Source organism: Tachysurus fulvidraco, chromosome 6, assembly GCF_022655615.1.
Source record: "Tachysurus fulvidraco isolate hzauxx_2018 chromosome 6, HZAU_PFXX_2.0, whole genome shotgun sequence".
Classification (NCBI taxonomy): domain Eukaryota; kingdom Metazoa; phylum Chordata; class Actinopteri; order Siluriformes; family Bagridae; genus Tachysurus; species Tachysurus fulvidraco.
In genome coordinates, this window is record NC_062523.1 from 27,477,552 (window position 1) to 27,504,495 (window position 26,944).

At 37.4% G+C, this 26,944-nt stretch overlaps 1 protein-coding gene and 1 long non-coding RNA gene across 8 annotated transcripts; one reads left to right on the plus strand and one right to left on the minus strand.

Moving 5' to 3' along the window:
• Positions 1 to 1,002: 1,002 nt before the first annotated feature.
• On the plus strand, positions 1,003 to 3,279 carry LOC125141404. The gene is made up of 2 exons (XR_007140773.1): positions 1,003 to 1,183; positions 2,582 to 3,279. It is a non-coding gene; the product is annotated as an uncharacterized LOC125141404 (long non-coding RNA).
• Positions 2,807 to 26,531, minus strand: LOC113639431 (interferon alpha/beta receptor 1a-like). Of its 7 annotated transcripts, none has more exons than XM_047814754.1 (20): positions 26,227 to 26,531; positions 21,436 to 21,571; positions 20,465 to 20,655; positions 19,782 to 19,942; positions 17,734 to 17,881; positions 11,942 to 12,099; positions 8,995 to 10,559; positions 8,750 to 8,820; positions 8,512 to 8,679; positions 8,233 to 8,291; positions 8,056 to 8,133; positions 7,920 to 7,982; positions 7,690 to 7,838; positions 7,435 to 7,584; positions 6,651 to 6,743; positions 5,272 to 5,420; positions 4,744 to 4,872; positions 4,266 to 4,396; positions 3,326 to 3,528; positions 2,807 to 3,240 (listed from the first exon to the last, which is right to left on the minus strand). In XM_047814754.1, the coding sequence occupies exons 1-7, from the start codon at positions 26,282 to 26,284 to the stop codon at positions 10,233 to 10,235; spliced, it is 1,179 nt and encodes a 392-aa protein (XP_047670710.1). In that variant the 5' UTR covers positions 26,285 to 26,531; the 3' UTR covers positions 2,807 to 3,240; positions 3,326 to 3,528; positions 4,266 to 4,396; positions 4,744 to 4,872; positions 5,272 to 5,420; positions 6,651 to 6,743; positions 7,435 to 7,584; positions 7,690 to 7,838; positions 7,920 to 7,982; positions 8,056 to 8,133; positions 8,233 to 8,291; positions 8,512 to 8,679; positions 8,750 to 8,820; positions 8,995 to 10,232. The 7 variants fall into 7 exon arrangements, with proteins under 7 accessions (XP_047670710.1, XP_047670709.1, XP_047670708.1 ...); XM_047814753.1 differs by having other exon boundaries at positions 3,326 to 4,039; XM_047814752.1 differs by having other exon boundaries at positions 3,892 to 4,396.
• Positions 26,532 to 26,944: the final 413 nt, after the last annotated feature.

A 26,944-nucleotide genomic window follows, 5' to 3' on the forward strand; every position in this document is an offset into this window, starting at 1 on the left:
TGCCGTGCGTGTTCCTCCTGTCAGTCCATTGTCATTTGCCGATAATGCATCCATTTGTGAAAATAAAAATAAAAAGATAACCACCCTCCAGCCAGCAAAAAGCTGGTGTTAGGTGGTTAAAAAACACACATGAAAGATAAAAAACAAAACACTTTAAAAAAAAGAAAAACTACAAAACAAACCAAACAAACAGAAAACAGGGTGTGGGAGAGCCTTCCTCTCCCAACTGCTGCCAACTCACTTCCTGTGAACACTAGAGGGCGTTCTCAGAGTGGAATGGCCGCAAGTGAGAGGAAAGTTGGAATGGAACCCATTTATAAATTGTTTGTTTTTTTCTTTTTTCTTATTTATTATTTACTATCAATTCAAATAGTAAAGTAAATGAATGCCTATGTCAAAAGCTTACAGCATCTGGTATTCCCACGCAGTCGCCTATACCAGTACAAACCAGGCCCGACTCTGCTTAGCTTCGAGATCAGACAACGTTGGGCATTCTCAGAGTGGAATGGCCGTAAGAGGAAAGTTGGAATGGAACCCATTTATAAATTGTTTTTTTTTTTTTTCTTTTTTCTTATTTATTATTATTTTTTGGTCATTGTTGTTTCCTATCAAAAAATTAGCTACAGGTTATGAATATTAAGATGTTGTTCTTAGAGAATTCAAATAGTAAAGTAAATGAATGCCTATGTCAAAAGATTACAGCAACTGGTATTCCCAGGCAGACGCCTAACCAAGTACTAACCAGGCCCGACTCTTCTTGGCTTACGAGATCAGACGAGATCGGGCATTCTCAGAATGACCATAAGCGAGAAGAAAGTTGTAATGGAACCCATTTATAAACTGTTTGTATTTTTCTCTTTTCTTTTTCCTTGTCGTTCCTTGTTTTCTATCAAAACATTAGCTACAGGGTATGAGGTCCGTGTATCTTTTGGTCATTCGACTTTCCATTTAGAAACGGGTATAAAAAAAAAAAAGAGTGGCTATTTCAGAGAGGGGGTTCAGCGAAAAATCGGCAGCTGGCAGCAGGAAGTAGCTGCCATTGGCAGCAGGAAGTCCTGCCATATTAGGAGGGACATACTATTTCGTGGCAGCCAATCAGTATCGTCCAACGTAGTAGCAACCAATCACATTTAACTGGAAGGCAAGCGACAGCAGCACCGGCTAATCTTCAGTAATGGCGGCGGTATTTGGCTTAATATATTAATTATCAGATTAATACATAATTGTTGCTCTCTAAGTTGGATTTTAACTTTTATGTTAGAGACAGTGAATCTGTGACTACTTGAATTGGTTAATTTAATCATTTGTAGAAACGCAGCTTGTGCACCGTGTGACCTGGTTTGTGAGGGGCGATCATTAACTTCAAATACTAACTTACGTTACCATTCCCATTAAATATTAGCGTTTGTTAACATGTTAATGTAATCTATTGATTAGAATAAAGCTCATGCTGATTAATTGGAATTATTGACAAGCTCAGCCTTGATGATACACGTACAACACTAACCATATCGGTTTGTGACATGTCAAGAATACTACCAGATGTACACACTGCAGCCCTGCAGACACTGCAATGAAATTTATAAGACCTGCTTACCAGGTGTATAAATTATGAATGAAAATGTGATCACTGCTAGCTGCTTAATGACACAATGCAATAAGAATAGTCATTCATGTGGCTGCATCCATGTGTACTGTTAATAAGGTAATTTTAGTGTCACAATTTTCTTATGAATTCTCTAGGTTATTTTGGAATAGGAAAACGAGGAGAAATGCAAGGCTTTTACTCGGAAAACACCTATCCAGGGTTTTGCAGTGATTGGTGCCAGCTACTGGAGAGTGATATGCCGTTCAATCAACCAGTTCCAATTTAAAAGCCTAGTTAATCTAACTAATCTTTCTTTCTTTTTTTTTCCTAACAAACCTTTAACTTTTTATTTGTTTCTAATTTTTTTCTTTCTAACTATTCATAAAGTTATAACCATTCTACATTTTATGGATAGATAGGAGGGTAGGAGATTAGTAAGAAAAACAAAGAAATTGCTTTTCTTACTAATCTCCTACCCTCCTATCTATCCAAAAGTGTAGAATTGTTATAACTTTGTTCTCTTGCAAATGACAAGTAGCTAACGTGTATGTACTGATGTCATTCATGCCCTTGAAAACGTTATAACTGGTGTGAGATTGTGTACGGTTGAGTCTCTGGCCTGCGACCCCGTGAGACTTTGATGCCTGGCTCCACCGATGAAACTATTCTTCAATAAATTTTTACTTATTTGATTGTACCTCATGACTCCTGGTCTTCTTTCATCCCCTAACACTAGAAACATTTTAAATCATGTTAAACCATGCTAGAACATTGTAAAACTTTTTCAAATTTTCTGGCTAGGCTTTTTCAAGCCAACTTAGTTTTTCTATGAACTTTACAATCTTGTTATTGTTATTTCTAAAGACATTTTTAAAAGCAAGTTAAATATAAGGAAACATTGTTATCCGGTACATCAAGAACATTTTAAGGGCAGGTAGACAAACACGGAGAATGACTGACTAGTTTTTCTAATTTTATTTTTTTATCTTTTAGAGTTCATCGAGGAGCCAGGCTTCACACAGTGTTGCCGAAGCATTATTGGCTGCAAAACGTGTGGAACAGTGGCAGGATACCTCTGTGTGCTGTGCAAAATGTAGAGGGAACACCACAGGCAACAAGATATTTGAAATTAATGGTTTGTCAGAAGCATTTTCTGTTCTGAGATCTCTTTTTGAAGAGGAGAAGCATTTTGCGCTTTTATACTCACAAATAGGCATGTTGACTTTCATTTGACTTTGTTTTATTGATTCAAAAATTGAGTTGTAATGTTAATTTATTTACATGTTTAGTCTGGTTGATGTAATTGGTGTTCATCGTTCTTGTTACAAATTTACATTCTGTTCAAATAGAGCGATCTGCTTTTCACACATTGCGCTGAATTGTGGTTATAAGACCGAGAAATGCCTGTTTGTACGGAGTCAAGTCATTGTTCACTGCTCTAGAGAACAAGTCTGAAATGTCTGAATATTGCTCAGCAAACTGATTCTCAACTCTAAGTTTGTCCTGATCAGTTGAAAATGGATCAACTCCAAATGTGTGGTCAGTGAGGATCCCAGCTGTTGGCTGTTAATTCAACTGAATGAGGCAGCAGCTCCTGTGGGATTTTTTTTTGGGACATCCACAGCCAGCCAAGTCATTTGGTACACCTTTACCTGTAAAATAAAAACAGACTGTTGGTCTTAACTTATGAATACTTATTGTGATTATTGTAATCTTTGCAACACTGTTTTATTTCACCTCGATTTCAGTGAGCATTCCATGACTCCACCAGCCTTGTAAGACCAATCTGGCACAACTGGCCAGTCAGGTTTGACACTGTATCTCACAAGGCTGTCGTTCATGTCTATTTCCTCTTGAGCCACCAATTGCAGAAGAGCTGTCTTCAGTGGATTGTTGACACGACTGTTGACTTCAGGCCAGATTCGTTCAACTATATGATTCTGAATTTGCAACAAAGGTTCATCAGTCAATCTGTTGTGGTGATTAATGAAAAATGTTATGACCCATTTGGGGAAAAATAATTATGCAGAATTCCCAGTAAATCTGTAAATGTATCAGCCCAGCAGTCATTATGCGCATTTACACCTGGTCCTCTGCTTAAGGACCATTTTCCCAAATGGAATGTAACATTAAAAAAAACAATGTAACTAGAATTTAAAGTACTGAATAAAGTCCAGTGTTAGACAGTTTGTCATGTATGCAAGTAAACAGTATGCTGCTGAAGTAAACAATAATAGTAATAATAAAAGCAGGCATACAAGTAGTGTGCAGCTGAAGCATCAACAAAAACTACTGAACTGCACCCTTGTGGATGAAGTCTGTAAATAAAGCATTCTCTCCTGATTATGGCAATGAGATGTCAGCAGCTCCTGCATGAAGAGTGTCAAATAAAACTCCTTGCCATGATCTACTCCCACCTGGTCCCATATACCACATTCAAGTACTGCAGGCCTATTGGATGAAAAAGCCAATTTTAATAAACTTTTTAAACGTAACTGTTCCAAATCCGTTATTTTCTGTATAATATGGTTCATAACAATGTAGGTGTTCAACAGTTTAGTCACATTCTTAGCCGTGTGTATGCAATCTCTTTAGTGTCCACAACAAGACATATGTTGAAAACATCTTCCTAGATGGCAAGGTTGTTTTTTATAGGCATTGTACAATGAGCAACAACCTTTTTGCTGAAGCCATCAATGGCTAAAACATGGGTGACCCCAAACATAGCCAGTTTTTCGTTTTGGTCCATATGGAATTATGGCCCATGTAACCAGCTTGATATGTTATGGGGTTGAGATTGCAGGCACCCTGAAAATAAAAATAGATAAACAAAAAATGAACTGAAAATGTACTGAAACTATTTCATATACAAAATCCCATTAGTCCTTTACACACTGCATTGGTTGCAGGTTTTATAAATGTAACGATGCCTATGTGTTGTCCCTGTCAAATAAATCAAATAATTATAATGAATAAATAAAATAAAAATTAGGGTATTTGGTTTGATTATACTATACAATTGTGTAAGGTTTTTTAATCTTAGACAAGCTAAGTAACTGCAGCTAAACAACCATATAAAAATACACATTAGCTCATAGTTAAACATAAATTGGAATTTTGATAATGTAAAATATTAAGGTTGAGACAGTACATACCTGACGTCTTGCTTCATGGTAAGACTGATGCATAGTTCTGAGCACTGTTCCAATTCGAGTCTCTGAGGCATGCACTCCTTTCATGGTGAGATACCCCTTTATCATCCTTCTTCCATTTGTAGGTCCCACCTAGATTATAACAAATTAACATGATTTCCAGTTTCCAAAATCATACCAGCTGATATATGTTTATCATGCCATTAGACAGTGCAGCATGTGTATGTCTGTGATAAGGGATTTGTCAGTGTTGTAAGGATTATGTTGACAGCGATTACTTACAAATAATGGTAGGCTGAGGCTATTTAGTGTGATTTATATACTATTTGTAATAAGCGGGCATAAAAGATGCCAGTTGAAGACCATTTGGGGATGCAGGACATGTGTGTGTGCATATACACGTAGGGCTACATGTTAGTTCTCACACTCTTTCTTTCACACACACACACACACACACACACACACACACACACACACACACACACACACACACACACACACTAAAAACGGGGAGATATAGCAAGTACATACCTCGGTTATAGCTTTGGGGGCCTCTAACTCCAAATGTGCATTGGGGAGTCCCATCAAACTTAAGCCATTTTCAGCACAAAACCTCCTCACATTTCTTGCAGAACATCCTCTTGCTCCCCCACTTTCGTGTGATATCCGCGCAGAGATTTCTGCAGATGACAGTCCTCGTTTTGCCATATCTAATATCATAACTGAGTACGGTTCCAAAGACATTTTAGTCTGGGCTAAAGCAACATTGGCACAATCTCAAATTTAGCGTTCTTATCATGTAAATGACCACATCCAGTCTTGGAATATAAAAAACAAGCCTTTTTTTTTTTGTTTGTGTTTTCTGGTGATTTTATTTTTTTGTTATTCGAAATCTAAAATGAAAATCAAGCCATTTTTAAAATTTTACTCATCCGTTTTTGAACATGAAATAGAAAAACGCGTTGTATTTCAATTGTAATTTTTGTATTTCAAAACGAAAATCAAATAGCCACTCTTTTTTGTTTTTTCATACCCGTTTCTTAATGTAAAGTCGAATGACCAAAAGATACACGGACCTGCTCGTTAGCAGGTTATGTTTCAGTGTAACTTCGTTGCAGAAGGTTGGTGAGCATGTTTTTTTCGTCGGGAGAGGGTTATAAAGTCCTATTCAGACTGGATTAGTTTAACGTGGGGGTAAAGTAATTAATACCAGAGCTTCTCTGTGATTTTAGTCCCACCCGAATGTGCCATCTCGGTAATCATTACGGACAATGTCAGTAAAGATTACGGCGACTTTTACCTTCTGTAAAAAGGTCCGGAAAAAATTACCTCAGGTAATACTAATCCCGTCCGAATAACCGCTGTAAATATGTACGATAAAATTCCGTCATTTCCTGTTTAAAAGTTTTTCAAGCACGGAGGCGCCATGTTGTCTGTTTGCGAACATGATAACAGGAAGTGACGTCATACGCACAATACGACAAGGAGGTTACTGTGGTGCGTAAAGCGAGTTACCCCTCCCACTTCTGCTAGTTTTACTGAGATGTCTTGTGCCGTGCGAATTGGCCAATTAATATTACAGACGTCCTGAGGTAAAAGTGCATTACTCCACGTCCCCACGTAAAACTAATCCCGTCCGAATAGTGTTTAAGACCGCGTATTGATGTGTTTGCACACCCTAATGAATATTTGAAAGAGCGTTATCGTTTTTCAAAAGATTCGTTAGTTTATTTATAACGTCTTTTAAAACCGCATATCGCAAATATGACAAACCGCGGTTCTGCGCTTAGCACTTAGGTTTTTTGCGTCTGGCCATTTTTTGTACAGTGTGGGCGATTCAGAGCATGTTGGAAAGGCAACTGTGTGTAGAGCCGTTCGTACAGTATGTCTGGCACTTAAACAGTTCTTACCCACGTTTGTGCAGTTCCCTGGCCATAAACCTCTGCTTGTTATTAAAGACGAATTCCAGAGTTTCCAGGCAGGTTTGTCCTTTGTAGTAAAATCTATGACGCATATTTAATATTTAGTCATATTATTTATATCTGTACATGTATTCATTATGCGCACACACACTTCATACTTCCATAACTTTCTGTTTCATGGTTTCCAAATGTAATTGGGTGCATTGACTCCCACTCACATTCCTATTAAAGCTCCACCAATAAATGAGGGAGACTATGTTATTAGGAAATCTATTCATAGTATCAATGTGCAGGTAACAACTTAATTTTTTCCCTTCTTAAAATCATTACTTTTTCCACTAACTAGGTAATACGTGAGGCAACCCAAATCATTACCAATTTTCCACAAGTCATCATTATGCCAGACATTTCAGCAGGGTATGTTTTGCTTTATACAATTGTTTTTTTTTTTTTTTTAATTCCTTTTTACATTCTATTTGTGTTGTACACTTCAGTCATTACAGAACAGTACAATGGTTACTTGCTGGGGGACAGAGGATACCCTTGTCTGCCCTATTTAATGACACCCTACCCTAAACCTGAGCCTGGACCACAGACACGGTTTAACCTGGCTCACAGCCGAACACGGGCCAAGGTGGAGATGACTATAGGGATCCTCAAATCTCGGTTTCAGTGTCTGCGTGGGCTCCGGGTTAGTCCAGAGAGGGCATGCGAAATTTTAGTGGCTTGTGTTGTGCTTCACAATATTACCACTATAAGAGGAGAGACTCACCCTCCTTGTATTGAGGAAGATGGCCCAGAGGAACACCTACAGATTTTAGAGGCCAACAGAGACGGAAGACTTCTGAGAGACAGGATCTGTCAAAATTACGTTTATTATTTTTTTTGCACCGGTCTGCCAGGCAGGTTATTTCTTTATTTCCTGAAAACCAATAAAATTAAAATTCAATAAAATGTTTTTTTTATATTGCTTTACACACACACACACACACACCACTTTCAACATGCAACAGATTAAAGTTCTCACCTTAAGGCGATGCTCCAGTAATTCAATTTAAAGTGCTGCTTTTTTTTTAATGAGGAGCCTTTTCTCTTCCATTTGAAGCTGTATAATGTCCATGTCCATGTCACTTTTTCTTATTTGTTTTTGAAGATGGACCTTATACAGCTCCTTTGCTGGTGGAAAAAATTTAATGAATGAGATTGTTTGGTCAGACAATAAAATTCAAATATGGACACCTGGACACAAATTCTTACCCTGCTTAGATTGTGTGCTGAGGTTGAAGGACCCTCATCTGTGGGCAAATCCCTAGGTATGTACTGTGAAAGGACAATAACAGTTTGTTACTCTAATGCCAAAAGGGGCCATACATTATAATGGTATGCATCATACCTCATTGGATCTACTAGCATTGTCCACTTCTGTCACAGCAGATGTGGTCTCTTCATCGTCATCATCATCATCTTCATCCTACAGGAGAAATATTCAAGTATACATTATCTGGCAAAAAAAAACAACAACAACAACAACCTAAAAGTAACTAAAGGTACCTGACAACAAATCACTTACAACTGTGACAGACAGTGTTCTTTCTGGAGGGTCCAATAATACAATCCGTCCATCAGTATCTATAAGAACACACAACCCATTAAATTCTCAATATTATCAAAGAAAATAATACATGAAAAGAGTAACATGTCAGACTAAGATCACAGTAGCCTATACATCATATGCAGTTAAATAAAATAAGCCTACATAAAAATTAATCTTGTTCAAAAAGCCTTTAAGTGACAGAGATAGTAATTTATTAGGACAAAAAATGAAAACAAATCATAGAGGTAAACTTACATTTCACCATTTTTTCACCATCACTTGTGGTGCATGGTGTGTGCGAGGAACTGCCCTGGAATGCCAGCAACCACTGGTCACCCTCCAGAGCCAGCTCCTCAGATGGGGTGAGGGTAGGTGGTGGTGGGCCCCCGCCAGTTAGATGGGCTTCGGTCTTCTTTCTATTAGCTACATGACAGAATGAATATACTAAATCCTGTTATAATAATAGTTCAGTAATTGTGTAATCAAATATTACCTTTTTGCAGAATGTTTTTGTGTTTTATTTTGACTTGGCTTAAAGTTCTTCTGGCTCCAGAAGGATTACACCTTATTAAATAAAAAATATACATTATTATATTAAACAAAAGAAATAAATGGCAGGAAAAGAAAATGCTTTCATAGTGATATAACATATTCAAAAGGATGTATAAGTCATACTTCATTATTTTGCATTATAATAAAACGGGAGCCAATACCAAATTTGTAATTTAATACACTCACGCATTTACTCTGTCCGTTATTTTGCCAAGCCAACTCTCTTGCTTTAGCCGATGCAGCTGTATTGCTTCTTTTTAATATTATTGGCGTAAACTCTTCATAAGCGTGCATTAAAACCTCCAACTCCGCCTCTGTGAAATATGCCGCTCTTTTTTTCGTTTTGAGTTTCCATGGTGACTCGTGAAATCGGCGATCCATTGAAAATGTCTTTATATATGCACCGTGCACGTGCATAAACTCTGGGTAACCAGTTGGAGGTTGATTAAACTAACTCTTCTCATGTGTTTTGGAACCGACATACTCATGGTATGCCTGTTTGGGGTAAATCAACCCAGAGGTTATGATTTAACAAATGGTAAGTTAACCAAGCTTTCTCGAATACCCCCCAGGTCTTAGAGCTCCACATCACTGAGGCTAACATCTATACAGATGGAAATGAGAACAAACAGTTTATTTTTTTGATAATATGAACTTTAATTTTACAAAAAATAAAATTTGTCGACATAATAACCTTGACCCTCAGTGGCTCTGCACAGCACTTAGTTACATTGTCTTACTACACAGGAGAAAAAGAGATCCTTTACATCAGTCAGTCTGACAGCTTTCAATAATCCACTCCTTCAAACATAGTTTAAACTGCACAAACAATATACTATGTACAGACTCTGTAGTCTCTCTCTCATTTGAGAGAAAAGTATGTAAATTTAAAAGAGTAGTTAAAAGCAAAGGAATAAAGTAATCTACACCATATAGTAGATCCGATTCTATGAGAATCATATTCAACATTTGTCTATATAAGGACATTTTTTTAAAAACCCTATATTTTTGTAAAAAGTGAGACTTTTTGAGAATGTGCCAGTTTATGACATCGTGGCTCCAAGAAATGTAACTGTTTTTAACCAGCAAACTCTTCTATTCTTCACATTATAAATTTATAATGCCGTTTTTCAGACACGTGTCATTTTCACATCCTCCTTTTACCTCAGTTATGTGCTGTACATTTATAATGAACAAGTATTGGGAAAAAATGCATTAAAGGTTAAAGTGCAAATGATTTAAACTGACTTCTCTTACAAGTTTATAGAAAAAAGGTTCGCTCTTTCTCCACAGGCCTGCTGAGAGATCAGCACTTTCCAACCTTCTAGCCTAACAAAGTTTGTTATCGAGCCTGTATGTCTCTGCAGGACGCAGGTTAGGAAGAGATTGCGGCACAAACAGCAGCAGTTTTCATTTTGTCCAGATTAGACGCAAATATCTTGCACTCCTTCGTCTGGCTCCTCGGCTCGTATCTTCCTTCCAGGTTTTTCCTCCTTCACATCTCCGAGCTCGTTCTGCCTCGGAGCCGAGCCCTCTGTGGAATAAACACCGGAGTCGCAGCTGCTGCGTCGGCTGTGTGTCCTGCGACTTTGCTGTGAGGTCTCGGGTGGCAGGTGGACCTCCAAGATGATCTTGTGGACCTCTGTGACCTCAGGGTCAGGGGGCAGAAGTTCCAGCCTATCATAGCAAATCTCCAGTGGCTCAGTGCTCAGCAAGTGCGGCATGTCTGAGGTGTTCGAGTCAAAAAGGTACTGATGAGGCAAAAACAAACAGAAAAATAAAGAGTGAGCAGTGAGCATTAGTCTGGCACACAAAAAGAAACAGGAATAGGACAGAAAACATGTCTGTAAAACAATCAATCATGCACACTATTACTATATTCTTCATCTGCTTTGAAACAAGATTCTGAAGATTCCCACAGACTCCCACTACATAACACTAAACAGCCAGCTGGCATTGAATAAACATTTTAACTACACTTTATTGAAGCTAAATTGTAGCTGTACCAGACAACCCACATCTAATCTGCACTCTTCCTTTATTTACATTTATGGTAAAAAAAAACAAAACAAGCTGCATGCTTTCAAAAGAGAGACAAAAAAGAGGGAGGTGAGGGAACGGATGCTTGTAGCTGCTGTTACTAAACGATAACAGAAACTTGGAACATAAAACAATTTTTTAAAAATGGTGTCTCATATAATCTGAAAAATAAAAATGTTCACAGGAAAACTGTCCACTTCTGATTGGAAACACATCTCTACCAGACAGCCCACATCTACTCTGCACTCTTCTCTTATTTCTTCCCTCACAAGTGGCTCAAAGACTGTGGTTACAGCAACATGTTATCAGTGATAAGACTAGCTTACTAAACTAAAATAAAGAAAAGGCCAGTTCTACAGACTGGATGAACACATATGAGGTTTTATTGTAGTCAGAGCACAGTGTGAGTTGAGATGCTCATAAAAAAAAAAAAAATTTACATTTATACACACACACACACACTGTATATGTGTGTGTATATATATATATATATATATATAAATATATATATATACACACACACACACGCACACACACACACACACACACACACACACACACACACAGTATATAATATAATGTATACGCACACACACTTGTATCATCTTCTACTTTCTGCTTTTCCCATTAGGGGTCACCACAACGAATCATCTGTTTCCAACTAACTCCATCCTCAGCATCCTCTACTCTCACACCAATTACCTTAATGTCCTCATTTAACACATCCATATATCTGCTTTGTCCTTCCTCTAGACCTTTTACCTGGCAGCTCCATCTGACAACCCACATCTAATCTGCACTCTTCCTTTATTTACATTTATGCCATTTGGCAGACACCCTTTTCCAGAGAGAGGTACAAAAGTGCTCTGAAGTCTCTATCGAGGAATAGAACTATAAAAACTGTCTGATTTGAAGGTAACGTGCTGGCTTATAATTAGTTGGCAGTGAAGTTGTGGGTGGAAGAGAGACCAAACCAGTTAGCATTTCTTCTCATCAAGATGTTCTGCTTCTGTTCTTCCAGTTCATGTGCTTGAACTTTTAAAATGATCTGAAAGCGTAACAGACTTCTTGTGTTTTTTATATCAATTTGTACCTCCTGGATGTGTGAAGGCAGCAGGAGCGAGGGGAAGAAGGTGCTCTTGATAACCTTCACCACTCTTAAGGTGAACATGAAGAATGACAGGATCACCAGGAAACAGACACCCAGCGACAGCAGGAAGTAGAGAACAATCTGCCAATAGGGGATCTGACCTGTAAGTCAAAGGACTCTTGTTGTAAGAAATTGTCTGGACGATAAAACAGAAAATCCCCCCAAATACAAGAACTTTGTCATTGTTTCTAATGTTTATTATAAGACTGATACTAACGGATCTTTTATGATTCAACCTGTAAGCATCATTTAAATAGTTCTATTTTATTTTTTAACTCACCACATTGTGAGTTGGACTATAAAAACTCTATTTTGCACAAAATCTTTGTAAGCAGATCAAACCTGCAAATGTATGAACTAAATTGTACTTGATCTCAGCACTTTGGTCACTGTGCTTTCACTACAGCTGAATTTCACACAGATCACCACCAGGGTGCGTGTGTGTGTGTGTGTGTGTGTGTGTGTGCGTGTTTGTGTTGGCAGTGTTTAATTCCACAGCTCCGGCCTGACGAAAGTGTCACCACACGGAAAACAGGTTTACGATTAGTGTTTATTGTTTATTTAGTATTATTCTTTAGCAATACTCTTTATTTGTTGTTAAAGTGACAAGGATTTGAATGAGGGGTGCTCCAAATGAAAGGTGATACAGGAAAGTTTCCTGGGTGGACATTTTTCAGGAACTTGGAGCAGGACAAAAGGCATTTCTTTACGTTTCCTTGGTAAAAAAAAACAAAACAAGCTGCATGCTTTCAAAAGAGAGACAAAAAAGAGGGAGGTGAGGGAACGGATGCTTGTAGCTGCTGTTACTAAACGATAACAGAAACTTGGAACATAAAACAATTTTTTAAAAATGGTGTCTCATATAATCTGAAAAATAAAAATGTTCACAGGAAAACTGTCCACTTCTGATTGGAAACACATCTCTACCAGACAGCCCACATCTACTCTGCACTCTTCTCTTATTTCTTCCCTCACAAGTGGCTCAAAGACTGTGGTTACAGCAACATGTTATCAGTGATAAGACTAGCTTACTAAACTAAAATAAAGAAAAGGCCAGTTCTACAGACTGGATGAACACATATGAGGTTTTATTGTAGTCAGAGCACAGTGTGAGTTGAGATGCTCATAAAAAAAAAAAAAATTTACATTTATACACACACACACACACTGTATATGTGTGTGTATATATATATATATATATATATATATAAATATATATATATACACACACACACACACACACACACACACACACACACACACACACACACAGTATATAATATAATGTATACGCACACACACTTGTATCATCTTCTACTTTCTGCTTTTCCCATTAGGGGTCACCACAACGAATCATCTGTTTCCAACTAACTCCATCCTCAGCATCCTCTACTCTCACACCAATTACCTTAATGTCCTCATTTAACACATCCATATATCTGCTTTGTCCTTCCTCTAGACCTTTTACCTGGCAGCTCCATCTCCAACATCCTTCTACCAATATAACCATCTCCCTCCTCTGTACATGTCCAAACCATCACAATCTAGCCTCTCTGACTCTGTCCCCAAAACAGCCAACCTGAGCTGTCCCTCTGATGTGCTCATTCCTAATTCTGTCCATCCTCGTCACTCCTAAAGAGAACCTCAACATCCTCATCTCTGCCTCATGTCTTCCTCACTGCTACGGTCTTTAACCCATACAACATAACTGGAAATATATCTATAGAAACAGAATAAAAAATGTAAAGATTACAGTGTAAAATTAACAAACATGCCTGAGGTGACGGTGACTAGGAAAAAAATCCCTATAATCATATGAGGAAGAAACCTTGAGAGGAACCAGACTCAGAAGAGAACTCATCCTCATTTGGGTGGAAATCATTGGAATGTCAGAGTCACCATCCCATTTCCATGTTAATTATTCTAAACTCATTGCTAATTTATGCATTTTGAATTACATGATTAGTTTCGACCCTGGGTGAACTTGATGTTCTCGGAACATTGCGTCAACAATGTGTGGATTGTCCCACAGGAACCATACTGCTCTAAACAGTCTACGTGACCTCGACTTGAACTTCAACTTCAGAGGAGTTACAGTGGATGCTGCTGTGCAGACTCTTTCCCTCTGATAAGGTTTCCCGATCTCAGGATGTTATTGTTCTTTCATAAGCTACACAAAGCTCATTCATGCTTCACAGATGCATCTAAACTATTCATCCTTATTGACATGTAAAATACTTAATAATTAAACCAATAACAAAAATGAGGCTCACAACGATTTATGATCTCGCCTCATCTTTTACAATTAAACAAATTCATATAGGCCTAAAAATCTCTCACACTAACCACTGAACACCTTTAGGAAGAGAAAGAAGTTATCATATGTCCTGCTGTTTTCTGTAGCTTGAACTGGAGGTTTGCTTCACAAATTTTAGGCAAAGGAGATGAAAATACCTGACTATAATCAAGCAAATTACTCTTCATTCTTCTCAAGGAGTCATTATTTTCAGCTATTTATTCAGCTATTTATTTTTATACAGGAAACACTATGGGAAAACTTCTGCATTTGACTTATGTATTATGTCAAATGTATTTATGTTCCTGGGAAAAGTCACATATGGAAATAGCAGTGTCTTGTTGTGCAACAGGTAAAGCACCTGGAAAAAGCCTGAAAGTCACATCAAGGCAGAACGCAACACTGCGACGCCCATGTTACCATGGATACACACACGCGTGCGCGAACGCACACACACATACACACACAAAATCCTGTGATATTAATTTCAACAAGAGCTTTCTTAAGAGTTTTAGACTCCTCAACACTCAGGGACTGGACTGACAGTGTTGCACACTCGTACTCAACTATATATGTGGTGGCCTAGTGGTTAAGGTGTTGGAATACCAATCGGAAGGTTGCAAATTCAAATCTCAGGTCTACCAAGCTGCCCCTGCTGAGCCCATGAGCAAGGCCCTTCACTATCAATACACACAATAAAAGTGACTTGACTTGACTATCAGTTGAGATGAATCAAATAAAAATGCAAATTGCCCTGGATAGGGGTGTCTGCCAAATGCCATAATTGTAACTATATCTTTGCACACAGTCTGCAATTTTTGGCTGCACACAAGCACTTTAGTCAAGTCAAGAAGCTTTTACGTCAATAGTTTAATTTAAAAAAAAATCTTTTTAGCCTTCAGTTCTTTGTAAATTTATGTAACTCTGTGACTTTATGTAGCATCAGGAACATAGCTTTTTCCCCACTGTGTACTTCACTGCTATAATATGGTGAAAATTATATTAAAAGCCTCTTGACCTCTAATTGAAGGGTTTCTTAATCGCTTTTCAAGACTAGAGATAATATACAATAATATAATTAGAGAACAGAACATCCAAAATTTATCCATCTGAATTAGGGTGAACAGAATGTTCATACTTTCAACCAGACGTTACAAACTACGGAATAAAAACACTGTCAATAATAATCGTACGTAATTCAAAGCATTTGTGTGTAAATTTTAATTTTGTTGTGCGTAATTTAAAACTATTGTACGTAATTATGTTTTTTTGCGGAGTTGGATCCCAAAATGTACGACTATGACAGTTTACACACACACAACGCTTGTTTTCACAACACCTCTTTTTCACACATGAAGTGCGGTCTGCGAAACAACTGTCAAAAATACGTCATCGCGTTCACAGGAATTACTATCCGAGGGAAGATGAATTGATTCCACGCAGTGCGCATGCGCCCCGCCCTATTTTAAACCACTGGTGCCGAAATGGCGGATCAGCAGCCAAGCGCTCACTCATCGTCTCAGGTAAGTTGGTTTTTCCTTCCAAATTCGGACATGTTTAAGGGTTAGTTATCACTAATAACAGAGAGGAGTAATATTACAGAGATAGGTTAACTATAGTAAGTAGGATTAGCTCTCAGTGTAAGGTTACATTAGGTGCTTAAAGAATACAGCTGTTTAGGAGGTCATCACTGCAGTCTGTAGCGTGATGAGATAGGCTTACTTAAAAGACACACACACATCTCACACCTAGCCATTTCCTGCTGCACTGACTGCCCATTTGACTTGGACATTGTGTGCTTTGGACCTTGGACCTTCTTGTGCTGACTGTCCACTGATATTGGTCTGGTTCCCCATTATCTGTTGTCCAACACTTAAGGTGTTGGTCAAAATCGACACCAGATTCTGGGCTTAGTGCAAGATGTCACCTAATGGAACCTGATAAACAATAAAATATGACTTTAACAATTAAGCAGTGAACACTTATTGCATGACCTGTGTTTTCCAGTGCATGTACACAGCTGTTACTAAGTTAACACTTAAAATTGCTAATTCTTTTATTTAAGCCTATCTCATCATGCTACAGACTGCAGTGATGACCTCCTAAACAGCTGTATTCTTTAAGCACAAAATGTAACCTTACTCTGAGAGCTAATCTTACTATAGTTAACCTATCTCTGTAATATTACTCCTCTCTGTTATTAGTGATAACTATCCCTTAAACATGTCCGAATTTGGAAGGAAAAAACAACTTACCTGAGACGATGAGCAGTGTTGTAATGTAACGGAGTAAAAATACTTCGTTATCGTACTTAAGTAGAAATTTCACATAACTGTACTTTACTTCGCTACTTAAATTTATGTCAACTTTCACTTTTTCTCCACTACATTTCCTAGATAAAATGTATACTTTTACTCCGTTATATTTCCACTAAGCATCTTCGTTACTTGTTACTACAAAATTAAAATCAGAAGAAATGTGTGCGACTGCAATAAGGGAGGTTTGGCAAATCACTGCTCCGTCAGAGCTGGAGGCATTTATGTATAACGTTAATCCGAAAGCTGCAAAGACGGCAACCAAAAGCAGTGAAATTTCACTATTCTTATTAGCACAAACAAAATATTAATGCAAGCAATCCATTCAATACTAAATACAAATAACATTTATTGATTCGGTCTTTGTCCTGTGAATATTTGTTTATTAAATGACGTCATTCAGTGGACACACTGTTTGTAGAGAATGCACACATACATGCACTGATTTGATTCAAGACTGGCATCATTACATCATGCATAAAATTTTGGTGTCCACTTTTGCCATTTAATAATACCATAACTTTTGGCTTACTATGTAGTCATATAATATATAATATAAAACTCTTCTTGTTTTAAATTCTCACTGAGGGCTAAAACCCCCTAAAAATCCTAGAACCGCCCCTGCTCTTATGCCTACCGAAAATCACTGAAATTTTACTTTTTACTTTTACTTCAAATACTTAAGTACAGTAAATATCAGTAAATGGCACTTCGTGGAATCGAATCATCTTCCCTCGGACAGTAATGCCTGTGAACGCGATGACATATTTTTGACAGTTAAACAACTGTCAGCAGACTGCACTCCGTGCGTGAAAAAGAGGTGTTGTGAAAACAAGCGTTGTGTGTGTAAACGGTCATAGTCGTACATTTTGGAGTTGTATTTGAACAAACACACAAAATCTCGTATCTGTAAACTGTCGTGGCCGTAGATTTTGGGATCCAACTCCGCAAAAAACACAATTACGTACAATAGTTTTAAATTAATTACGCACAACTAAATTAAAATTTACACACAAATGCTTTGAATTACATACGATTATTATTGACAGTGTTTTTATTCCATACAAACCAGCACAAAACCCCTGCAACCATTAAAGTGTTTTTTTTTCTTGTCTTAAACTTACCGTCTGTCTGAATGCAGTATGCGGGACTGAAAGCACTGGTCTTCTTGTAATAATCCTCCTTAGACTGCACTCTCACGCAGTACCACGTCCAGCTCTCCAGCCCAGGCAGAATCACCAGATTATTGGCACTTGTTAGATTATTAGATTTCTGTACAAAGAGAAACAGCAAAAGTTTACAGATGTGAGACAGAGAAGATAAACACTAATCCGTTTCTGAATCCCAAATGACGTTCAACATGCTACACGCTTACACTATGCACTGTGCTCTCTAGCGCCCAGTGTGTAAATGTTAGAAGGGTTGTATCGTCTCAAACGGAAGAGGATGTTTATGCCGTTTCCCAAAAGAAGTTTGAAAGATGCCCCACCGGAGTGTCTTCATCCATCTTAAAAATGATTTCTCGTCCACAGTCAGCTCATGGTAGCCCCGCCCCTTCCCCGCTATGTAAGCGTAGTGTCAAACATTCCACACTACTACTTCACCGTGTTGAAATTTACAGTATGAACATACAACTTGCACTATTTACTACACAATTCCCATACAAAAGAGTTTCATTTTGCGAATTGGGACATACCATATATTTTATTGTGGAAACATTGCCAGTGCTGCTCTAGAAAAACTCTGTAAATACCTGAGTATTAACAGGTGTTTAAAAACAGGAACTGAATGGAACAGAATGTGCTGTGACTGATTATTTCAGAAGTATGTGCATTAGTTAGGCACTGAAAATAAACTGGTTACATTTCACAGCCCAACAATGCAGCTCAGCCAGTTCAACTAGGTATAACACGAGGGAAAATATTAAAAGTGCATGTGACAAACTCAACAAGTTCAAGCGCATAACTAAAAGTGATATTAGAAAAAATGTGATGCTGATACTATCAGAAAAGCCTTGACTCTTCCTTGAATGGATTCCAAATGACGTCAGAAAAGCTCCTTTGATATACCTTGTTGACTGTAGGGTCACATCACGCAATGCCTGCAGATTTTTCAGGTACAATTTCTATGCTGTCTATCTCCCGTTCTAACACATCCCAGATTTAAATCCAGTGACACGAAGAGCCAATGAAGAACAGTGAGGTCATTGTCATAGTCATGATTCGGCATGAGAAGACTTTTGCTTTGTGATGCATCATCCTGCTGGACGAGGCATTTAGAAGATGCTAAATTGTGGCCATCATGAGACGATCATGATCAGCAACAAAACTCATAAAGATGGAAGCATTCAAGAGATAAATAAATGCTAGTAAAGGCTCAAAGACGTTCCTCACACCGTTACACCACCTCCAGCAGCATGGATTGCTGACACAAGGCTAATGGTGTACATGGATTCATTCTGTTGGTGCCAAATTCTGCCTCTACCATCTGTGTACTTCAGCAGAAACCCAGATTCATCAGTCTTCACCTGTCCGGTGTTAGTGAGTCTGTTCCCACTGCAGCCTCGGCTTCTTGGAGACAGAAGTGGACCTGACATGGTGTTCTGATATTGTAGCTCATCCACGTGAAGATTTGACATGTACATTCTGAGATGCTTTTCTGCTCACCACAACAGCACAGTGTCATTATCTGTGTTACTGTAGTCTTTCTGTCAGCTCCTACCAGTCTGTCTGCTCTCTGATAACCAGTCTCACCAACAAGACCTTTCCCTCTACAGATCTGTTTCTTCTTTAAAGCATCAAAAGCATGTAAAAACTCTAGAGAATCCCAGATCAGAAGTTATATAAATATTCAAACCAGGCTTTTTAGCACCAACAATCATGTCACATTTAGAATAAGGATGATGCGGTTGTGTCATGGAAAGTCAAAAGAATAGAGGAATTAAAAGAAAATGTCAACAGGGTAGAGTTTTTCATTGTTTTTTTTTAAGCTGTGGTCAGGTTATAGCAATGGTTTGATTATTTAAAAATAAAATTTGGGAAGTGAAAGCATGAAAAGAACCCAAACAGAAACAGTCTGTAAGTGCCTGATGAAACATCCAGTAAAGTTTGTTACAAATAGGTGTGTGTGTGTGTGTGTGTGTGTGTGTGTGTGTGTGTGTGTGTGTGTGTACCTCTGCTGAAGAGCTCTTTTTCCAGTACTCTATAATGTAGTACAAATTTGGTAGCAGATCCTTCATGGAGCTGTTGGTGAAGGTCAGAGGGTCGGTGATCACTACCTGCAGCAAGCCTTTCACAGGGGTCACGTTAACTGCAGAGGGCGGCCCGATGACAGCTGCGGGGCATTAAAAAAAGTTTCTCAAATCCTCAATCCTGAATACATCTAAACAAAACTCAAAGAAATTCTTCAAACACCAAGACTGTGGTTCAGTTCATGTTTATGACTCTCCAGTTCAGAACTTCTGGCAGTCAAATGAGCTGCTAAAGATCCACGCCTGTGATTCTGAACCATCATTAGATACTGATATCTGTTCAGTCTCGTGTGTGCAGCTGAAAGAGACTTGTATGGTTGTGTCCATGGTCAGTATTGAACACCTTTGTGGTGGTCAATATGAAACTCATATAAAAGACATGCAGAACTTCAAGAACGTGTAGTGCATAATCATATCTGTTTATATCTACTGTAGCCTATATGGGGCAATATATTTTATAGAAATATTTTTTTTTTCACTTAAATGCTTGTATTTTGGAAGAAAGTGGTGATATCAGACCTATTTCTGCTCTCTCAGACACCCAAGAATTTGTTCATTAGTGTTCGCCAACAGAAAAACTTTCTAATAACTGAGTGAAATCTCACCATCTCTGTCTGGACAGAACTCAATCTTGACCCAGGACGAGACGTTCTGTCCGCTCTGGGCCCTGAGACGAAGCAGCCATACGCCCAGATAATGCAGCTGTACTGAGGAAAAATCACAGACGTGCTCAGACGTCGACTCACACAGAGGTTTCCAGTCCTGCTTGTTTTTGGGCTTTTTCAGCTTAAACATCCTGAAATTGTACAAGAGTAAAATTGTTTAAGGAGAATAAAATGAATGACTGATGCATTGCAAACTTTATACTAAGATACTATTACTATTAACTACTAAAGACAAATACTGCTTCATTCCTTTATTTACACATGACTCCAGAATCCACAAGTAATGAACCAAATATCTGATTGATCAATGGGTTGATTGATTATGATAATTTATGTACTTGCAAATCGGAAGGCATTTATAATATTAAGATCTATCTAAATAGCATGAAGAAGTAAACTTCACTGTGAAGAAATCAATATTTCATATCATATGTTCAAACTGTACAGCGTATTTGGATTGATCTACAACAAATAATTAATAAACAGGAAGAACGGAGCAGAAGACTAGAGAGCAGACAAGCTGGAATTTCTAAGTGAAAGGCTTTTTGTTTAAATACTGTGGCTGGAAGTTGGGAATTACAAGCCACCCAGGCGTTTCATTAAGGAACGTGGGGGGAAAAAATGGAGGGATCTTCTCAGCACTGCTATTACTAAAAATGCATAATTACAACATTTAGAATGTAAAAGATCATTAAAAAATAGGTAAATTATACACTATACACCCAAAGACACATCTGTAATGTTCATGTGTGGTGAATATTCCACGTCTCCGTCATCTACAGCTTCTTTATCTGTTTGATCAGAAAGTTCTCTCATAACACTGTGGTTTTAGATTCTACATTATTATGATATCTGACCATTAGAAAAGCAGATAGTTTAATAATGAATGCAGTGTTCAGAGATCATCTTACGCCAGATACTGAGCAGTGAAGGTAACGTTGAGAGCATCGTCCGGTGCCTGAGCCGTTTCCCAGTCCCACTTCAGCACGTAATTTATGTTGAGCGTCCAAAGAGTTATGTTCTGCGGGACAGGTAACGACACACACACTGCAGACAATAAAATAGAAAGGGATAAAAGAGAAAAGTTTAATGAAATTCAGTTTATGCAGCTTTATTGAGTCAGCAAAAAAATAAATAAATAAACTTAATAACTCATAAATATATACATATTTATATATATATATGTGAACAAACCATGTGATCTGAGACCCCTTAAAAGGACCCAGAAGCGAACAGTTCATTTATGGTTTGATTTGTGTGTGACATGTGAAAGCAATGAGGTCCCGGTCCGCTTTGCGTTTTGTTTCGCCAAATGTCCCTGGAGGATTGCCATACCTGCAGCCATGTTCCGTCACTGTGAATTCTAAAAACACAAAACTTTTCACCATGGCAGGTCGCGGAGTCGTGTGGTCTTATGAAGAAAGCTTTGCACTTATTGATATTTGGAAAGACGATGGCATTCCTATATCCACTACTCTCAACAAATACTATATATATATATATATATATATATATATATAAAATACATAAAATATATAAATATTATATATATATACACACTAGTTATTGTGTATAATATTACATAATTTATAAATATAAATATTATTTTTTACAGTTTATATATATTATTAATATAATAAAAATAGACCAAATACCCAAAATCCATTGCTGCACAGAATTCTGGGTTCTCAGTTCTTATGAAGTCGAGGTGTGAACACGAAAGGGTCTGAGATCACTTTGATACTAAAGAGGACCATAAAGAGAACTGGGTTCTCTTTTGAGTCCACTATATTGTGAACACCAAACGGACTGAGGTCACATTCGTCTAGTTCCTTTTCTGGTTCACTTTAAGTGAACTGGGTTCGGTTCTTTTAAAACGAACTATATGTTTAAACACCCTTAGTGTCATGCTGTATCGGTGGAAGATGAGGTGGCTACAATAAAACTCCATGAAAAGGATGATAAGGGATGAATTATTTTATAATTAAATTGTATACTTTTATTGGAAAGGTAAGCGATTTAGTGCATTAGCGACAATATAAGGTTTATGAGATATCTAGGTCATTTTTTAAAGCGTTTTATTCTATTTAAATTGTTCTTTCACTTAATGTGTAATGAATTAGCAATATAAAGCGAGTTGTTTGTGTAGTAATGATATAAGGGCCCCAAAACCACAGGCCTGGAAGTGAAAAAATAAGGGCAATAAATATCATTATCATCATTAGATGGGAAAAAAAGCCTAGTCAGTTTTCCTAAGGTCTGATTGAAAGCCTCTGTACATATTAAAAAGATTTAAATGACGTAAAGAAGAGAAATTATGTGTAATGTTTATCTTTGTTCATTATAATGATTCCTGTTACTGCGGCTTTATTGTGTTAGTAAATCTGCTCTGAAATCAGTGGGATTATCTAAATTTACAGAGCTGTTCTGAGAGGCTTCACATCAAAGCTGAGGTGCGTGTTTGTATGTATTTGTATATGCTTGTGTGTGTGTGTGTGTGTGTGTGTGTGCGCGCATGTGTGTATGTGCGTGTATATGTGTTTATATGTGTGTGTATGTATGTGTGTGTATGTGTATGTGTGTATGTGTGTGTCACTTGTTAATATTAGAAAATGGACAAACTCAGGCAGCCATTCACAATCACTTTCACATACTATAACAGGCACTTTCTGCATCAATTTGTGTTGTTTACTTTTTGTTTTCAGTTTGCATAGCGATAGCACTTACATTACATTAACCCAGAACATAAAGAAGTTTAAAAAGCTTTACATAAAAGGACTTTACATGAGCCTTTACAAACATCTCTGACTGTCCTTGATTCAGTGCTCTTATTTTTCACTGCTACTGATTAACATGGCTGCCAGATATCAGGAAGCTCCACCAAACTACTGAAGAACATTTGTGTAAGGCTGAAACATCACTCAACATGTGGAATTTTTTTAGCATGTTTCTTCTCATGAAGTTCAGCATCAGGTATTTTCCATCTGACTTTTAGAAGAGCAAACGTTCTGACACGAAGCACTGCTGACACACAAGCACATGTGAAACAGCTCACCACTGTGCTACACTGCTGCCATCGTTGATGTGTGTGTGAGAGAGAGAGAGAGAGAGAGAGAGAGATAATAGCTACAGCTTTTATATGATGTCACACGACTATTAGTCATACTTCTATAGTAATAAAAAACATGTTTCTCAGACACACCTCTGGATTAGTGTGTGTGTGTGTGTGTGTGAATGTGGCCACCAGCAAGAAACAGATTAATCTCAAAAACAAATCAAATCAAAACTATATCTGTACCCTCTAACCACAACTGTGTGTCTTTACTGTAGGAGTTTGAAAGGTGAATCCTATGCTGGAAATTTTCAGTGTGTGTGTGTGTGTGTGTGTGTGTGTGTGTGTGTGTGTGTGAATGCGTGCAAGTGTGTGCGCAAGTGTGTGTGCCTGAATGTGGCCACCAGCAAGAAACAGATTAATCTCAAAAACAAATCAAATCAAAATTCAGACAAAAAACACTCAGCTAGAGGAAGAAGATATAAACCTCTTTTCACAGTCGGGAGTGGAGATCATGACTAACACCCTGAAACTTCAGTCAAAACCATCTAAACATTGCTGAGCTTTCAAAACACACACACACATACACACACACGTGCACGCACAGAGCACCGAGACATATTCTTTCACTCGTGATTCAGTTACACAATCGTATTTGTAGATTAAGGATGTGGTAATTTTCTCTGAGCTCTGCTCCAGCTGCAAAATGTATCTGAATGCAGATTTTGTTCATATTTTCGTTCATAATAACACAGAAAACACAATAAAATTCAACTAATGTCAGTTTATGCAGCTGTATGGCAGTCAGGAAAAAATATTAAAAACCTATAAAATCACCCATAAAAATAAATGTTAAAATATATAAGTAATTTATATAAAAAAAACAGAAATAAAAAAAATATATATTGTCTCATTTACATGGGTTTAAATCAGGAGTCTTGGAATGAATTAACAATGTAAAGTGAGTTGTTTCTGGATAGATCATCAATAAGAACAATATATAAAGTGCTGAAAAAAAAATCACCCTAATTTTTAAAAATAGTTATTTTGTCCTAGATTCTGCATCTAGACTGCTGGCTTCTGCATTATTGGGTCAGTAAAAAAATAGCTTTAAACTAAATTTCTTTTGATATATTTTTGTTACAGCTAAATGTGTTCTACAAAGAAAAAATACTTTACTTTTTTTTTTAAAGCAATACTTGACAATATGTCTAAACATTACACTGTACATACTGAATCTTTCATTGTTAAACAGGTAACAACAATAAAAAAGCAGAAGAAAGAAGTAAAATAGGAAGGACGCAGTATTTACAGGAGGCTTTTGGGTTTGGTTTAAAAAAACAAAACAAAAAACAATCATAGTGAAAACTTTCCGAAAGCATTATTTCACCTATCCCCACAAGCAGAGTACACATGAAGAAGTTACAATCACTTATAATTCTTGTAACCAAACAAGACTTCCATCCCAATGACCCTGTCTTATTTACTGCTTGCTTTAATTGCCTTTGTGATCTGGTCGTCTACCTTAGGAAGAAGCAGACTAACAAAAAACAGATGGTAAAACTAATTCATCTAAAGTGTGCCATGTCACTTAATCACCAACTTCCACTAATTCCCCCTCTTTAAACAAACTAATTAATGTAAAAAAAAAAAAATTACTGATAAACTGTCTTGTGCTAACAAGCTGCGACTTGAGCAAGAAGAGATGGGGGCGGGGTTTATTTTAATTGGGTGAACAAGAAAAGTCATCTAAATATAGGTAACCATCAAATTAAAGCGATAATATGTCTGTTTATTTATTCAGATATTATTTTGTTAAAATCTTAGGTTTAATCCTAAATTAAACCTTTAAAAATAGAAATTTTGTTGTCATATAGAACTGTTTTTAACCCTTATATGCAGAGTTTAACCTGCTCTTATGGATATTCAATTTCAGGCTTGTTCTTTTTTTAAATCAAAATATACAAGGTGTAATTCATCCCCATCTCTTTTTCAGGACTAAATAATATACATTTCATACTTATGTAAAGCTGCTTTGAATTGAATAGAATTTCTGTAGCGCTTTCTGCATGAGATAAAAAAAAATCATAATCACTATAGTTACTGCACAAATGCCTTAAACTAGTATTATTTTTGGAAAGTTTTTTCCTTCTTCCTTGCTTCATGTCACAGGTTTTTTTTTTTGTCTTCAACAAAAATCTACATATTTTAGATCTGAGCAGCTTTATATATTTACATATTTCAGTAAAACTATCATTTTCAGACATGGAAAATACTACTACTTTTTAGTAATAATGAGAGTTCATATTAGTGTTATGGGGAAGTTGTGAGTTTTATACAAATAAGTGTCTTTTTTCTGTGTGTGTGTGTGTGTGTGTGTGTGTGTGTGTGTGTGTGTGTGTGTGTGTGTGTGTGTGTGTGTGTGTGTGTGTCCGTCCTCCGGGACGAAAGAAAGTGCCCTCGCTCTCGCTCTCTCTCTTTACATGTTTAAAGCAGAACACGAGTTTTATTAATAATATCACTTTAAAGACTTAGTACACATTATTTATTATGTATTTAGTATTTCTATTCGTGAACACAGTTTCCATTCACTTTTAATATAAATAAATATATATGATATATAATGTAATAATAACAGAATGTGACCTACCGACTGAGGTCCTGCACAGCATCAGAGCACAAACACACAACAGCGCGAACAGCTCCATGTTCACTGTTAAAACTTAACCTGCTGATTATTAGCTCCTAAATACCGCCGAACATCTCCTGTTCGTCTGGTAAATAAAAACAAAGCGTCAGTCGGCTCACGAAGTAAAAAACGCCACTTCGGATATGTTTTGGTAACGACCTCGACAACATTTACATCACATCCGCATTCCGTGCGCTCTCGAGCTCTGCGCTGTGATTGGTCAATGATTCTTACAGCCAGTACGGAGGACGTCACGTCAATCAGCTTCTCCAGTCAATTCTAACGCAGAGGGCGGGATTTGTCGCAATACGGGTGAAGAAAACAGACTCATTTGTGTCCCGTCTGTGTTTTTAATTCCTGGTTATGATCGATGGACCATGTTCATATAGCGCCACCTAAAGGTTTGTTTAATTGCTGCGTTCGACAAAAAGAAACTCTTCATCACAGCACGTGTGCTGCACGCGACGTCGCACAAACATGGCCGCTCGCAGACTATAAACATGTCCCTGTTTAACCCTGTTTTAGGAAAAGACCAACAGCTGAGAGATAATTCACCATCATCTCCTGGTGATACTCAACACTTCACTTTGTTTACACAAAATTACTACAGTTTTATATAAATATATTATTATTTCAACCTTCTCCAACCTTCACCAACCTTCTACAAGACACTGATGAA

What these genes read in the sequence shown, in the direction of transcription:
- LOC113639431 (XM_047814750.1), bottom strand. Translation starts at nt 26,284, where the DNA reads ATGGAGCTGTTCGCGCTGTTGTGTGTTTGTGCTCTGATGCTGTGCAGG. An exon ending in GCTGTGCAGGACCTCAGTCG is followed by an intron (nt 21,572 to 26,226) that starts GTAGGTCACATT and finishes TATTGTCTGCAG; the next exon opens with TGTGTGTGTCGTTACCTGTC. An exon ending in ATACTGCATTCAGACAGACG is followed by an intron (nt 12,100 to 17,733) that starts GTAAGTTTAAGA and finishes TTTGACTTACAG; the next exon opens with GTCAGATCCCCTATTGGCAG.